This window comes from Silene latifolia, chromosome 7 (assembly GCF_048544455.1).
Source record: "Silene latifolia isolate original U9 population chromosome 7, ASM4854445v1, whole genome shotgun sequence".
NCBI lineage: Eukaryota > Viridiplantae > Streptophyta > Magnoliopsida > Caryophyllales > Caryophyllaceae > Silene > Silene latifolia.
Genome location: NC_133532.1, coordinates 123,660,667 through 123,677,439, shown reverse-complemented (window position 1 = coordinate 123,677,439; position 16,773 = coordinate 123,660,667). Strand labels below are relative to the sequence as shown.

General features: G+C 37.0%; 2 protein-coding genes across 2 annotated transcripts; both read right to left on the bottom strand.

Annotated features, from left to right (window-relative positions):
* Positions 1–6,877: 6,877 nt before the first annotated feature.
* On the bottom strand, positions 6,878–8,606 carry LOC141590696 (putative 2' cyclic ADP-D-ribose synthase BdTIR). Its single transcript, XM_074411264.1, has 2 exons — positions 8,119–8,606; positions 6,878–6,932 (listed from the first exon to the last, which is right to left on the bottom strand). Exons 1-2 carry the CDS (start codon positions 8,604–8,606, stop codon positions 6,878–6,880), a joined length of 543 nt encoding a protein of 180 aa, XP_074267365.1.
* A 2,777-nt stretch (positions 8,607–11,383) lies between these two features.
* LOC141591353 (putative 2' cyclic ADP-D-ribose synthase BdTIR) lies at positions 11,384–11,875 on the bottom strand. Its single transcript, XM_074411664.1, has one exon. It carries the CDS (start codon positions 11,873–11,875, stop codon positions 11,384–11,386), a length of 492 nt encoding a protein of 163 aa, XP_074267765.1.
* Positions 11,876–16,773: the final 4,898 nt, after the last annotated feature.

Below are 16,773 nucleotides of genomic sequence, written 5' to 3'. Positions count from 1 at the left end.
CTTTTGCTATCCAAACACACCCTAAATAATGGGAACGACGGAAGTGTTGAACAATCAGTTGCTACACCAACGAAACACGAACCAACTCCTAGTCCCCCTCCTATTATCTAGTTTATTGTCTAGCTATTGTATTTTGTCACATGTGTATTTATCTTATTCCTATTCTTTAGCAAGTAGTTCCTTGTTATTAGCAGTGTAGTTTAGTTTACTGTAACTATATAAACATAGATTGTAAATCATTTTAATTATCAACATACAAACACTTTCATTCACAAACTGAGTATTTACTCTTATATGGTATCACGACCTACATCGATCCTAACCTTCATTCTCGTTGTTCTTCACGCATTCACCATGTCCAACCACAACAATAGCACCATTCCCAACACCGACGAACCAACCAAACCACTCATCTCCCTCTCCTTCCCTACTTGCATCAAACTTACTCCGTCAACTTATCGTGCTTGGCAATATCAAATCACCCGGCTTCTTCAAGGTTATGGACTGTTTTCCTATCTTGATGGAACCAAAACCGCACCACCCACCACCATCACCCCACCCGCCACTGATGCGAAACCTAACCCGGATCCCGTACCCAACCCGGCATACCACACTTGGTTCAAACAAGATAATCTTATCCTAGGAGCCTTAGCCGGAACCCTACATGAATCCGTCTCAACCATTATCCTAGATGCTACCACTTCTCATGAAGCATGGCAAATCCTAGCAACCACCTATGCCAACCCCTCTCGAGGACACATCCTTCAAATTAAGGATCGTCTTCGTCACATTACACTCGGTGATGGCACTATTTCCGTTTATATGTTGGCCATCAAAGCATGCACCAATCAATTAGCCCACCTCGGCAAACCCATGGATGCCGAGGACATCACTGCCCAAATTATTAGCGGCCTCCCCGCTGACCAATACAAAGACGTTATTGATGGCGTCCGTGCTCGTGACACACCAATTTCCTTTGAAGTCTTTCATGAACGTCTTATTCAACATGAATTAATTGTCAAAAGAGCACCTACCAATAACACCAGTGTCTTTCAACCCACTGCCAATGTTGCATCTCGCAACTTCAACCAAAATCGCACCACCTACAATAACCAGTCCACCAACTACAATCCACCCGCCTTCCACAACAACAACCGTACCTACCAGCCTCACCACAACAGCAACCGTACCCAACCCACTGCACCGCCTAATACCCAACACACCCCAAGACCTTTCAAGGGTCGTTGCCAATATTGTCGCGAATCAGGCCATGTGATTAGTGACTGTCCCAAATTTAAGCGTGACTATCCTATGGTTTCGTTTCCACCACCAAAACCGTATAGACCCCAAGCCCACACCGCCACTGCCTCGCAACCCTCCACCTCTGCCTACCTTGTTGACAGTGGTGCTAGTCACCACATAACCAATGACCTTGAAAACCTTGCTCTTCATAGCCCCTATGATGGACCGGATGATCTCATCATAGGAGACGGGTCAGCTCTTCCAATTACGCACCATGGTTCATTTACTACTCCTTTCTCTTCTCGTTTTCTTTCCTTTAATAATGTAATACCCCGTATTTTATTATCGATTGAGCGAGATATTATTATTTAATAGTAGCGTAAAGGTAATTAAATCATGTTATTATGGTAATGGTAAAAGCGTAAAGGTAATTAATTGATTCATATTGTAAGATGAGTCGGGTTTATAGTTTTAGGTGGCATTTTGGGTCAAGGTGTTATAACCCATTTATCCACTTACCCATTTACCTTTTTACCTCACCAAAACCCTAAAACAAACCCTAATTCAACCTTAAAACCCAATCCCCCTTCCTACCGTCATTTTGCACATCATCATCATCACCCCCTTTTCTTTCACGTCGCAAGCCTCATTTACAGCCAACGAGCGCACGCCGGTGAGTGTGGAGGGAGTAGGGTCTGCCGTGAGTCTAGGGAAGCCGTTGTTGGTGGACGAGGGTGGTTGTACTTGCCGGAATAGCACAGATCGACGGCCGTCATAGGTAAGGTTCCCTGTTTTTCATTTCTGTCACGCTAGTTTGATCTGAGTTGTACGTCGTTTAGGGACTATTGTAGCAGTCGTCGGGGTGTGGGATGTGTTGCTGGTGGTGAGTCGAGTCGCGTGGTGGTAGGTAGAGTGGTTGTCGTCGCTGTTGGTGGTTGCAGTGGTGGTGTTTAGGTGTCGGGGTTGATATGGGTGGTTTTTGTTGCATTTCAGACGTGGGGTAATGGGGTGGCACCACCGTGGACTCGGGGGAGGTCGAATCGGTGGTGCCACGTGTGTCAGGGTCGCCGTTCGACGGTGGTGTCAAGGGTGGTGGTTGGTAAGGTGGCAGGGTTGTGTCGTGGTGGCAAGCGAGTCGAAAAAGGGGCTGTTGTGGCGTTTTGTGGCGGCTGGGTTGCAAACAGGGGGTGTTGGTGGTGGTGGTTCTGACCACCGGCGTGGGTCGACCACGTTGGTGGTGGTTGGAGGTGACCAGGCCAGACCTGGTGTCAGGCCTGGTGGTCGGCGGTGAGGGCTGGTGGCGGTTGAAGGGAGTTGTGTCGGGTTGAAGGGGGTGTGTTTGTGTGTCGGGTTGAATTATTGTTTTTGGGTAATTTTGTTACGGTTTCTATTTTAGTAAGTCGGAAAATATGTATATTTCTATTATTTCTATTATTTCCATTATTAGTTTTAGTTATTAAGTCAATATTAAGTAGCGATGACGGAATAATATATTTAAGCTTTGAGTCGGGATTTTATTTCGGGAAGGTTACTATTTTTAGTAACCTGCTATTTTTGGTAATTGCTATTTTGGAAACTTTCTATTTTGGGTAACTTATATTTTTAGTAACTTCTAAATTGGGAAAGTTTCTACTTATAGTGACTCTTGAGTATGGGAACGGGAATAGTTAAGTGAATTAATTATGTTATGTATATGTTTAGGTGGCGAGTTTCGGGTGGAGTACTTCTGATCTGCAGTTAGCTTATTACCGCTATTTGAGGTAGGGGAATACACTGGACTTGATATAGTACTATGTGACTGGATTGATTGAATCGGTGATTTACATGTTATAATATGATTGTCTGATTTAATTCCGTTAGGTATTATCGTGAACTGTTTTAATATATTATTGCATCGGAGTTGGTGGAGGTGGAGGTGAGTATGGTGTGGTGATAAGGCCCAGGCGGGTTCTGCAGGACTTGCCCTGGTGTCCTCAGCTGCGAGCTGGCAGATCGGCTACGGTCGATGTATAGTCTACCGGGGATCGGTATGGCTGGGTTGTCCGGGTTATGAGTTGTGATGGCGGTGGTGGTGATGGAGGAGCATGTGTATTATGTTGCTGTTTTATTGTATTACCTACTCAGCTTCGCGGCTGACCCTGTGTATTCGTGTACGCCTGTGATGATCCAATTATTGGTGAGCAGATTGACAGGTATTTCAGAGACTGACGGGAGCTGGCCGGGAAGAGAGCTTGGATGACTGACTTAGTGCCTAGCCCACCTTAGTCTTTTAGTAGTTTTATCAGACTTTATCTTTTGGTCGTATTTTGAGACTTTGTTTTATTTCCAGTTGTAATCTCACTATAAACATTTTAATAAAGTACTGTGTTTTCTTCCCTTTGTTATCTACTGCCTCGGGTTTCTGAGATGGTAACACCGTCATTTATCTGAGGAGTCCTAGTTCAGGTCCTTAAATAAATGGGGGTGTTACAAATAATGTGCTTGTAGTACCAACAATTGCTAAAAATCTTTTATCCGTTTCGCAATTTTGCTTTGATAATAATGCTATAGCCTGTTTCTCACCTACTTCCTTTTGTTTTAAGGATCGCTCGACGGATGAAATTCTTATCCAAGGACCGTTTCAAGATGGCGTCTATCAATGGCAACCACCCACCCACAAACCACGTGCTTACACCAGCCTTAGTTCGTCTCCCAGCAACTTGTGGCATGCTCGACTGGGACACCCATCCAATGCTATCCTTAGGCAATTAAATTCAATTTATAATTTTCGTATTTCCAATTATTTGCACTGTAATTTCTGCTTAGTCAATAAAAGCCACAAATTACCCTTTTCTATTTCCACTTTACATTCCGCTGCACCACTAGATTTAATATTTTCTGATGTATGGACCTCACCGGTACTCTCAACCGATTCATTCAAATATTATGTCATTTTTGTTGATCATTTTTCCCATTATTTTTGGTTATATCCGATTAAAAATATGTCCGACACATTAATAACCTTTAACCGCTTCAAAAATATTGTTGAAAAATATTTCCAACGACCCATTAAACAATTTTATTCCGACAACGGGGGGAATATAAAAAGCTTACCCCAAACCTCCTTGATGACGGAATTAACCACCTTACATCACCGCCACACACACCCGAGCACAATGGTTTTGCCGAAAGACGCCATCGCCACATCGTTGAAACTGGTCTCGCGATTCTTACTCATGCCCAAATGCCCAATAAATTTTGGCCTTATGCTTTTTCAACAGCCACATATTTAATTAATCGGCTGCCAACAACCACGTTACAAAATAAAACTCCCTATCAAATTCTTTTCGACCAAAACCCAAACTATAACAAACTAAGACCATTTGGTTGCCTTTGTTACCCATGGCTCAAACCATACACCAATCACAAACTTGACCCGAAATCAATCCCTTGTGTCTTTGTTGGTTACTCAAATACTCAAAGTGCGTATTTGTGTTATGACCCCGTCACTCAAAAACTTTATACATCCCGTCATGTACGTTTCATTGAGCATGTCTACCCTTACACCCATCTAGCCAAAACTAATCCATCACCTGTTCCCTCTCCTGATAAATGGTGTGAACTTACCATTCCCTTACTTGGACCCACCTCTTCCTATTTCCCACACCCCTCTTACGCCTCTCCCACCTCCCCCACCCGACACTAACAACAACTGTCCCTCCTCCACTTCGCAACACCCAACCCCACCCGAACCAGAAACCAACCTAGCCTCACCCGTAACTCCCTCTGCCACATCCTCTGCCACACTATCTCCCACCACGATACACCCTGCCTCCACCACACCTTCGGCCTCCTCCCCTACTCCACCACCCCCGCCCCCACCTCCACCTTCCCGTGCTATAACTCGACTATGCAACAACATTGTCAAGCCGAACCCGAAATATGCTAAACCCACATCAAAACACGCTAAAACAGCGACAGTACCCACACCTCATGTCACACCCACCACCACAAAACAAGCTTTAGTTGACCCACGTTGGCGCAATGCCATGGTTGACGAACACCAAGCCCTCCTTCGTAACCAAACCTGGACTCTTGTCCCTCATTTCCAAGCTCAAAATGTTGTTGGTTGCAAGTGGGTATACCGCGTGAAGTACAACCCGGATGGCACTCTCAAACAGTATAAAGCTAGACTCGTCGCCAAGGGCTTTCGCCAACGACCCGGCGTCGATTATTCGGAAACATTCAGCCCTGTAATTAAGCCTGCCACAGTTCGTCTTGTGCTATCGATCGTCGTTGCTAATCGATGGTCTCTCCGTCAAATTGATGTAAATAATGCTTTCCTACAAGGTAACCTCACTGATTGGGTCTTTATGAACCAACCACCAGGGTTTGTAGATACGGAAAAACCCGATCACGTTTGTCACCTACGCAAAGCCATTTATGGCTTAAAACAAGCCCCACGAGCTTGGTACACCGAGCTCAAAATATATCTTTTGAGTCTACACTTTAAAAATTCAGTCACTGACCCATCACTATTTATTTTAAACACCAAACAGACCACATTATTTGTCCTAGTCTATGTCGACGATATAATCGTCACCGGACCAAACCCGTCACACATTCAGGCCTTTATTGATGAAATATCACGAAAATTCTCATTAAAGGATCTTGGACCACTTTCATTTTTCCTTGGAATTGAGGTCACTCCAACCAAAAACGGCATTCACCTCAACCAAACCAAATATATTTCCGACTTACTACATAAATTTAATATGCATGAAAGCAAACCCGCCACCACCCCCATGCTAGCTCATTCTCCACTTGTTAAGGAACCCAATGCACCAATTGAAAATATCACTGATTATAGAGCAATTGTCGGGAGTCTCCAATATTTATCATTAACTAGACCCGATATTGCCTTTCCGGTTAATAAGCTAGCACAATTTCTCACACACCCGACCTCCAACCATTGGCTCGCTCTAAAGCGTGTCCTCAGGTATTTAAATGGTACTCTTCACTTGGGTATTCACCTTCACCACTCCACCCCTCTTAATCTCCACGCATACTGCGACGCGGACTTTGCGGGAGATTCCGAGGATTATGTCTCGACCACCGGTTACATTGTTTACCTCGGCAAAAATCCCATTTCGTGGTCTTCCAAAAACAGCGTGCACTGTCTTGCTCCACTATAGAAGCCGAATTCAGAGCCGTCGCTGCTACCTCCTCGGAGGTCCTCTGGCTCGTCTCTGTTCTACACGAGCTTGGCATAGCTCATCCCTCTTCGCCCGCTATTTACTGTGATAATCTTTCTGCGACAACCTATTCGGCAAATCCAGTGTTCCACTCGCGAATGAAGCATTTAGCAATCTCATTTCACTTTGTCAAAGAGCAAGTTCGCAAAGGTCTTATTCATATCCAACATATTAACGGTAATGATCAATTAGCTGATACGTTGACAAAGTCGCTGCACAAATCACGTTTTCTTGAGCTGTCTTCCAAGATTGGCCTTCGTCTCCGACCGTCCATCTTGCAGGGGAGTGTTGAACAGTCAGTTGCTACACCAACGAAACAGGAACCAACTCCTAGTCCTCCTCCTATTATCTAGTTTATTGTTTAGCTATTGTATTTTGTCACATGTGTATTTATCTTATTCCTATTCTTTAGCAAGTAGTTCCTTGTTATTAGCAGTGTAGTTTAGTTTACTGTAACTATATAAACATAGATTGTAAATCATTTTAATTATCAACATACAAACACTTTCATTCACAAACTGAGTATTTAGGGGGTGTTTGGTTCACCGAAAAAAGGTTTGAGGTATGGGTTTAGAATGAGCCAAACCCATACCAAGTGTTTGTTTGGCAAATACAAGGGTTTTATGCCCATACCTCAAACCCATGAGGTATGAGTTTCTCATACCCAAGGAGGGGGGGTGGGTATGAGTTTGATACCCACGGGTATCAAACTAAATTGATCAAAAAAATGAAAAAACAAATTATAGCATATTGTAAATCCAATTTTTTATATACTTATTTGATTAACTAATCATTTTCATGATTTTATAATATTGGAAATTATTATTTATAATACTTTAATTTACGCATTTTAACCTTAATTGATGTTCAAACCCATACCACTCAAAAATGAACCAAACACAAGGTATGAGGAATCAAGTTCCAAACCCGTACCACCCGGGTATGATTCCTGATTCCAACCCCATACCCGTGCACAAGAGGTGTTCATTCGCGGTTCGGTTCACCGAACCTCTAATTTAATTCGGTTCGCACACGGTTCGGTTCGGCAAAACTCCGAACCTAAACCGCACCGTAGAAACGGTTATAAACGGTTCGGTTAACCACTTTAAACGGTTATTAGCGGTTCGGTTACCGGTTAACCGATAATCGTTCTATATTACTTTTTTTTTTTCAGTTTTCGTTAATTTTTGGGAATTTTTTCTAATAGTTTAATTAAATTTTCATTATATATTATACCGAACAATAAAGTTAATAAGCTAAACTTTAGCATTAATCAATTTAAGAAATTTTAAATTTGGATACACTAAGAAAATTAAACGAACGAACAGTTTTTTATATAATATTTTAATTTTTTGCTTACTTTTTTTGTGAAACGGTTCGGTTCGCGGTTAACCGGTTATCTAAAATTGCGAACCTTAACCGAACCTTTTCCATAATAAAGTTAACGGTTCGGTTCAAAGAACCGCTTTGTCGAAATGGTTCGGTTAATTGAACCTTAAAAATGGACGGTTTTTCGGTTTTGCGGTTCGGTTATTGCGGTTCGGTTTATTCTGAACACCCCTACCGTGCACGAAACAAACGCCCCCTTACTCTTATAGGAAGTAATAATTTACGCGTAATATTAACAAAAAATTAAACTTACCCTGAAGAAGTATCAAAGGTTAATCCAACGGTATACTTAGCCTCATCAAGAGCCCATTGAAATCTCTTAAGTTCCTTATTAGAACAAGTCCCATCATTCTTAATCTTAAGCTCCGACGGTTTTACGTCACAAAATATTGGAACTATTTCCTTTTTAGTTTCCATCATTAATGCAAGTTCATGCAAACAAAAATATAATTCACAATAACGTTGCGAAAAAACCGCCACTCCGACCTGACTTTTATGGATGGCCCGGTCAATTTTATCGAATAACCTATCACCGGGTCTCATACTCTTACTATCCAAAAACGGGTTTAACCCGAGACTCGAAAGATGTTGGTAGAGTAACCCGGCTATGGTTCTTTTCGTGTCGATCCCCCTATGGTTGATAAACACTTGGCACGGTTTAATAACCGCAGGTGCGGTTATTTGGGCCGTGGGTCGGATAATCCGGGTTGCAATGTTTTTGGAGATCATTGAACGTTGCATGTCAATAATGTAGGGCTAAATAGTATATAAAAGGTTTATTTTCTTCTATTAAGGTATGTATTTTTTACAGAGACGATAATAATTAACAATAATAATAATGCAATGATTTTAATGAAGTTTGTGTTTTTGGAATGTGATGTTTTTTAGGTTGATTGTTGCATGTCTTTATATAGGAATTAGATACTCCATCCAATTTCCTATTATCTTCCCTCTTTCCTTTTTCACACAAGTTTGATGATATTTCCTCTTTCCTTTTTTGGTAAGTTTCATTCATTTTTTATTAATTTCTCTCTCCTAAAAAATCAACAACTTTCATTACTTTATCTATTCTTTATTCATCATTCATTCTTTATTATTTTCTCCCACCTATAAATTTCACAACTTACAATACTTTATTCTACCTTATTCTTTTTTTCTTCCCCCTTTTTAATTTTTGTGCCAAAAAAAAAGGGGAAGATATAAGGAAATATGAGGGAGTATTTGGTAGAGCAGATCACTAGATTAGTGGTGGGTACAGTTTTCGATATTTTGACAATGAAACCGAAACCTACGTATTGCATAAAATGCTTTGAGAGAGAAAAAAATCGGATATGGTGTTTAGTGTTTACACATAAAACTTGGAAACCACTAAACAAATTGGGCCCCAAAAATTTATTGTTTCATGTATTTATAATATTCTGTCATTATCAGTAAAAGGGCGTCACCGGGTGACATTCAATTTGGGTGCCACCCTTTCACATAGGGTGAGTGGGAACTTCTTCAATTAAAAATGGTTGTGAGAGGGTGACACCCAATTTGGGCGTCACCCGGTGGCGCCCTATCACTATCCGTAATTCATCATAATGATCCTGCTTGAGATGGGCACAATACTTAAGAAAAATGAATAAAAGACAAATGTGGGGTTTGTTGATAGGAGAGAAATGGATTATTAGGAGTTAAATAAGGAGTTGTGGGGCAAAACATTAAGGAAGGTAATAAAATAAGTGTAAAAGAGTTGTGTGGAGTTTGATAATAGGAGAGATGAATGAATAAAATAAGAGTAAAAGTTCCAAAAAAAGGAAAGGGGAATATTACTTGAATAATCCGTTTCGGGAAAGAGGGAACATTATAGCGAATTGGAGGGAGTATTAAATAACTACGGTAATTTGATTTAAAATTTATTAAAAAAAATATTTTGATAAAAATTCTAAAATGTAAATAGTAACATTCATTGTGAAAAATGCTTTCTATTGAGTATAATTTTCATTATATATATAGAAATATTTTGAAATGTAGAGATGATTAAAGTGAGTGTCTCACAATGTTTTATGTTTACATAAAAAACATTTTGAGAAAGTTATAAAATTTAAACCATTAAATTCATTAATAAAAATATATTTGGAAGAGTCATTATATTTATTAAAAAAATTAAAGAAAAGTACTAAGAAAAAAGTTTTTATAATTTGGGAATGAAAAAAAATTATATTGCAAGAAATTGATTACATATGAGATTTCGAGAGGTTTAATAGTGAGTATTTGTATGAGTATGTATGTATACAGTGATCCCGAGTGCATTTGAATAATCAAAACAATAGTAATGATTATGAAATAATACAGTATAGTATTATAAACGACATAAAAAGTAGATAATGTATTACATTTTTTAATATCTTCAATTAAATATGTATACGTCAAGTATAAAATATTATGACTAACTAAATACTCCCTCCCATTCACAATAAACCTCCCTATTTCCTTTTTCGGTTATTCACAATAACCTCCCTATTTCCTTTTTTGGTAAGTGTTTGTGTGGTCCAAATTTAATTGTATGGTGGGGTAGTGTATTTGTGTGGTCCAAATTTAATTATATGGTGGGGTAGTGTGTTTCCTTAATTTTTGTGCCAAAATGAAATGGGAGGTTTATTGTGAATGGGAGGGAGTATTATTTTTAGTTAAATATTTTATATGTTATCTTTTAAATACTTTTGAAGTTAAACCTCAAAGATTATTAGTTGAGAAAGTTCAATTCATTTTATTTACAAGTAAAAACTCTTAAACAACATTATATATAATTGTTTAAAAAAACAAAAGGTGAAATTTCTCATAGATATGTTTGACACATAGCACATGCAACACAACCAAAATATTTGTATAAGTTGTGTTTAGACCATGTATGTTTGATACAAAAATATGTCACGTTATACTTAAAAAGTTCATAAAATTATATACACATCATTTTGAACAAATATCAATTGATTTGGAGCATAGCGTATCATGAAATGATATAATTTGAGAACTTATTGTTGATTGTTACATTATTCGAACAAATTTTATTTAATTAATATGATATTTAATCGGTCACAAATTTATTTATAAAACGTTGGTAATGCATAATTAATTATAACTTATTAATTTTAATTGAAATTGCATGTATTTTATTTTAAACATTAAAGTTATACCTAAAAAAGTTATATTTGAGAAAAAATAATTTAATTTAATTTATTTATAAATAAAAATATTAAAGGCCATATATGAATTATATTATTTTTCTTCAGTTATAATAGTAAAATTTTAAAACAGGTCGCGCGAAGCGCGGGATACTACCTAATATGTATCTAAAACTATAAAAAAAAATGCAATCATGCTGCATGCCATAGTTTCTACTAATAAATGTATTTTTTTAAGAAATGTGATGAGGGATTAATCCCTCCTTCAGTCATCCATCCCAATCATTTGTTTACTTTAATGATCAGGACGAAGGAAGTAATAATTTACATAACATTAACAAAATATTAAACTTACCCTGAAGAAGTATCAAAGGTTAATCCAACGGTATCCTTAGCCTCATCAAGAGCCCATTGAAATCTCTTAAGTTCCTTATTAGAACAAGTCCCATCATTCTTAATCTTAAGCTCCGACGGTTTTACGTCACAAAATATTGGAACTATTTCCTTTTTAGTTTCCATCATTAATGCAAGTTCATGCAAACAAAAATATGATTCACAATAACGTTGCGAAAAAACCGCTACCCCGACCCGACTTTTATGGATAGCCCGGTCAATTTGATCGAATAACCTATCACCGGGTCTCATACTCTTACTATCCAAAAACGGGTTTAACCCGAGACTCGAAAGATGTTGGTAGAGTAACCCGGCTATGGTTCTTTTCGTGTCGATCCCCCTATGGTTGATAAACACTTGGCACGGTTTAATAACCGCAGGTGCGGTTATTTGGGCCGTGGGTCGGATAATCCGGGTTGCAATGTTTTTGGAGATCATTGAACGTTGCATGTCAATAATGTAGGGCTAAATAGTATATAAAAGGTTTATTTTCCGCTATTAAGGTATGTATTTTTTACAGAGACGATGATGATAATAATAATAATAATAATGTAATGTTTTTAATGTTTAAGTTTGTGTTTTTGGAATGTGATGTTTTTTAGGTTGATTGTTGCATGTCTTTATATAGGAATTAGATACTCCATCCAATTTCCTATTATCTTCCCTCTTTCCTTTTTCTCACAAGTTTGATGATCTTCCCTCTTTCCTTTATTGGTAAGTTTCATTCATTTTTTATTAATTTATCTCTCCTAAAAAATCAACAACTTTCATTACTTTATCTATTCTTTATTCATCATTCTTTCTTTATTATTTTCTCTCACCTATAAATTTCACAACTTACAATACTTTATTCTACTTTATTCTTTTTTCTCTTCCCATTTTTTAATTTTTGTGCCAAAAAAAAAGGGGAAGATATAAGGAAATATGAGGGAGTAGTTGGTAGGGCAGATCACTAGATTAGTGGTGGGTACAGTTTTCGATATTTTGACAATGAAACCGAAACCTACGTATTGCATAAAATGCTTTGAGAGAGAAAAAAATCGGATATGGTGTTTAGTGTTTACACATAAAACTTGGAAACCACTAAACAAATTGGGCCCCAAAAATTAATTGTTTCATGTATTTATAATATTCTGTTATTATTAGTGAAAGGGCGTCACCGGGTGACATTTAATTTGGGCGCCACCCTTTCACATAGGGTGAGTGGGAACTTCTTCAATTAAAAATGGTTGTGAGAGGGTGACACCCAATTTGAGCGTCACCCGGTGACGCCATATCACTATCCGTAATTTAATTGGCTGAGTTTGAAGTGTTGTTCGTTTGTTACCTTCTCTGGTCATTATTAGGCCTTTAATTTAGTAATCTAAATTATTTTTGTACATACTATTAAACAAAACCAAATTGACTTGAAAGCAATGGGTCTAGGATGTGAGCCTCAGCCTGCAATTTCTGAGATGTTGCTCTAGATAAAAAAAGATGATGTGAAAACCAAGAATTTGGCTAGTCTGTTTTGATTTGCTAAAACCTTGTCTTCTATCCATCTTTTAGTCCTCAAAATGGAATGTTACTAATTCCCTTTCACTAAATATTTCCAAGTTATTAGGTGGGTCTAATTCAGCTCTGAATGTTGGTTCCTTGATAACTAGTTTTAAACCCGTGCAAAATTGCACGGGTATGTATTTGGGCCAGTATTAATGTTTTTAGATGTATATTTGTTTTTGCATTTCTATTGTACTTATCTAGTTGATCTAAATCTACGATCTACATAATTTATGTTTAAATTTGTTACAAACACGTGTTCATACACTGGTTTATAAGGAAATAACGTAATCTAATCTTGTAAATAAAAATTGCATACATAAAAACTTTACATCCGGATAAAAGAAATATAATCTAATATAATCAACTTTAACATATGTATGTAATTCATTTGCGTTTTATGTTCGATCCTGTATATAAATGTTATTCCTTCTTGAAATTATGTAATTTTATTATTATGTAATTTTGTTTTAAAAATTATGTAATTCAATTTCATTTACTCGCATTTTAATTCATTCTGCGTATATGTTATTAATTTATTTACACAGAATGTATAAAATTATTTCATAATAGTATTAATTCATAAAATTTTTTCATAATATTATTTCATAGAATTTGTTGTAAGACGGAACTTATCACATGTTTGAAAAGACGGAAATCTGAAGAAATAAATACATTGCACACTCACGGGTCCCACCATAACATGAATTTCCAAAAAAAAAAAAAAAAAAACTGAATTGATGACGTGGCGCGCTGAGGATTGAGTATTGTCTTTTGTATTAATATAGATAAGATTTCAGTGGTTCCTTGATAATTTTTTTTGATATTGACCACGAGTGTGATAACGGTCTTGATGTCACGCTATTGTGAAAGGTTATGGGTCTAATTCTCTGAATGTTGGATTTGGACTTCCATTAGTCAGTTTTCTTATTTATGAAAAATGGGTTGAATGTGACCGATAAAGCCCACTAAAGTTATATAATCCATTAGGCATAGGTTTGTCTCAGTCAGTACGGTTAAGTACATAGTGTGATGGTACTGATAAGTGTAGAACCTGTTTATTATACGGTGGACAGCCTGATGGGGGGCCCAAATACAGTTCTATTATGGTTAGGTCTCTCTTCCTATCTAGAATACTTCTAACCTATATAAATAGGTTATTGGGTTGACATGCCCCATTGATTGTCATCATAAAGGAAACCTAGAAGAGGGAGGAGAAGATCCTAGTATACTAATCATCTTATTACTTATTATTATTATTATAAGCTACAGACGATCTGACTGTTGCTTCCGCTAAAGCTATGTACCCTATACAATGATCCTATTAATTTATCTTACATGTGGTATCAGAGCAGGATTGTATTAGGGTTTATATAAATAATATTTTTCGTCGGATCAACGATAACAAAAGTACCGTCATGGTTTGATATTACAGTCGCTATGGTTTGTCCATGTTTTGCTATAAATTATGATGGAAATAATGATCGACTTTATTGATGATGTGCTAAAGTACCTTGTTTGTTTTCTAAGTCCGCTTTTATCAAAGAGGTCATAGTGGCATTGTACTTTTTTTTTTGAGGGGAATAGTGGCATTGTACTTTTGGTTTAATTCTAATCTCTCTTTTTACACAAATTCTTGTTTGTGACGGAGGGTATCCGTCACAAACAAGAGACGGGTACCATATTGTCTCACAAAAAACCCATAGGGGGTGAGAGAAGGAGCACATGGGGTGGGTGCCCACCTTGTCCCCTCTACCCATTTCCACTCACAAAATATCCGTCGCAAGATCCGACCCGTCACAAGGGAGACCTACTGCTCTTTTTATATACCCACTGCAAGTTTACCAAAATTTCCATGCTTCTGATATGTTTTAATGAGGATGTGGTATAATTATTGGACAAAGTGCACCTAAACACTGGGTAAAGTCGCAAACTATATATGCATACACCAAGATTAATTGTTATTTTGCAGATTTAGGTAAGAGAAATTATAAAAAATTGTTGTTGATACAATGTTTTAATGCTACATATTTTTTTTTATGTTTATTTACGCATATAAACTGTACGTATTATCATGTGTCGACAACAAACTAAAGATTATCTAAGATTTTACTACCATGGTGTAAAATATGGGTATAGTTTCGGTGATTTATTTTAATTGCAGTGGTTAGCTTGGCCAAAGCGGGCTATCTACTAATATTTAAATAAATCGTAAGGATTCCGGAATGTTTGTGCTTCTTAAATTAGTTTCTATAATTTCCTGCCCAAAGGGGGAAGTTGTATAAGTTAATTTGAGTAAGTGGTTGAGTAAATACAAGTGTAAATAATTTGATTTCTTAGAAATTTATCTGCCCAAAGGAGATTTATTTTTGAGAAATTTCCTTGTCTATTTACTTGGAGGTAGTTATTATGTCTTGTGTATTCTGCCCAAAGGGGAATGCATAAGGTATAATATGATTCCTGTTGAAGGTAGTTATTGTGTTTTGTGTATTCTGCCCAAAGGTGAATGCATAAAATATAATATGAATTCCTGTGAGAATATTGCGACTCCCCTAGCAATCTAGCATATTGATCTTGTGTAAAGTTATAAAGAATATACTCATATCATGCTAATAGTGGCCTTGATCTATTGTTTTTGTCAACAAATTTTCTTTGAGCAATGAAATTTGTGCTATTAAGAGTATAAATGAGAATACTTTTGTTAAGTGGAAAGTGATGTTAAGTTGGCCATTGGTTTATTTGATTAATATATGTATATATCGACTTAACTTGGCACAAACCTCTTGCACTCGTACATGAGAGTACTCAAATTTAAAATATCTATCACCTTAATAGGTGGGAAATGGTACATGAATTGTGTATGTTGATATTAAAGAATTCGATGTCCGGGAATTTTAAGTTTTTCTAATGGGATTCAATCTGTTTTGACGCTAAAGAATTTAAAAAAGTCTGAAAATTGGGGAATTAATGGACTATCTCATTAATCTAAATCATGTATGATGGGACTAGTAGTATTAAAGTGCATATTCTTAAGGATATTGAAAATCGTCTTACTAAAGATAAAGTACCAGTTGGTTAGTCTTCCCAGAAAGGAGTCACTTCAAAATAGCTTACTGTCCCAAACTGCTACATGGACTGACATGGACTTATCGTATATGGGTGAGTATTGAAAAAGAAAAGGAGATAAAGTAAGAAGTTGTGAACTTATTCATTAAGCAATTATTTTTAAAGGGGAGGTCAAGTAACATTTATATAAGAACACTAAAGAGAATAAGTTCCAAAAGAACAAGTCTAACCCTTAGCACAAACTTGGTCTCTATCAAAAGTATAGTCCGTGCCATACTTCTAAGGGTAATGTGATTAAGAGTAATAAACAATCTAGTATTACTATTAGACTTACCTATTTGTTTTGCGACCAAACTGACCATAAATTGATAAAAGTATTTAAAATACAAAGTCTAGTTAGCAAGGATAATGACAGATAATTTATTGGCCTTAGTTTGTTTTGAATCACGTTTAGTAGATGTGTCACCTCATTTTTGATGATTAGATAGTGGATCATTTGTTTATATTTGTATTCTCCTTAAAGGGTTCCAAAATAAATAAAAACCAAGTGAGGTTATAGTCACCGTGTCCGCAATGAATGACGGGAAACTTGATGTGGATTTCATCAGAAAAGTTGCCTTAAAGCTTAGTTCAGGATTTTATTTGACTCTAGAAAGTTTTCTTTATGTGTCGTATATGAGACGAAATTTGATTTCTATTTCGCATTTTGACATGTGTGAATTTTGTTTGGTCACTTATAATTA

Coding starts and splice junctions, on each gene's coding strand:
- LOC141591353 (XM_074411664.1), bottom strand. CDS start 11,875: ATGCAACGTTCAATGATCTCCAAAAACATTGCAACCCGGATTATCCGA.
- LOC141590696 (XM_074411264.1), bottom strand. CDS start 8,606: ATGCAACGTTCAATGATCTCCAAAAACATTGCAACCCGGATTATCCGA. Junction 6,933..8,118: donor ACCTTTGATACTTCTTCAGG/GTAAGTTTAATT, acceptor ATGTTTATATAG/TTACAGTAAACTAAACTACA.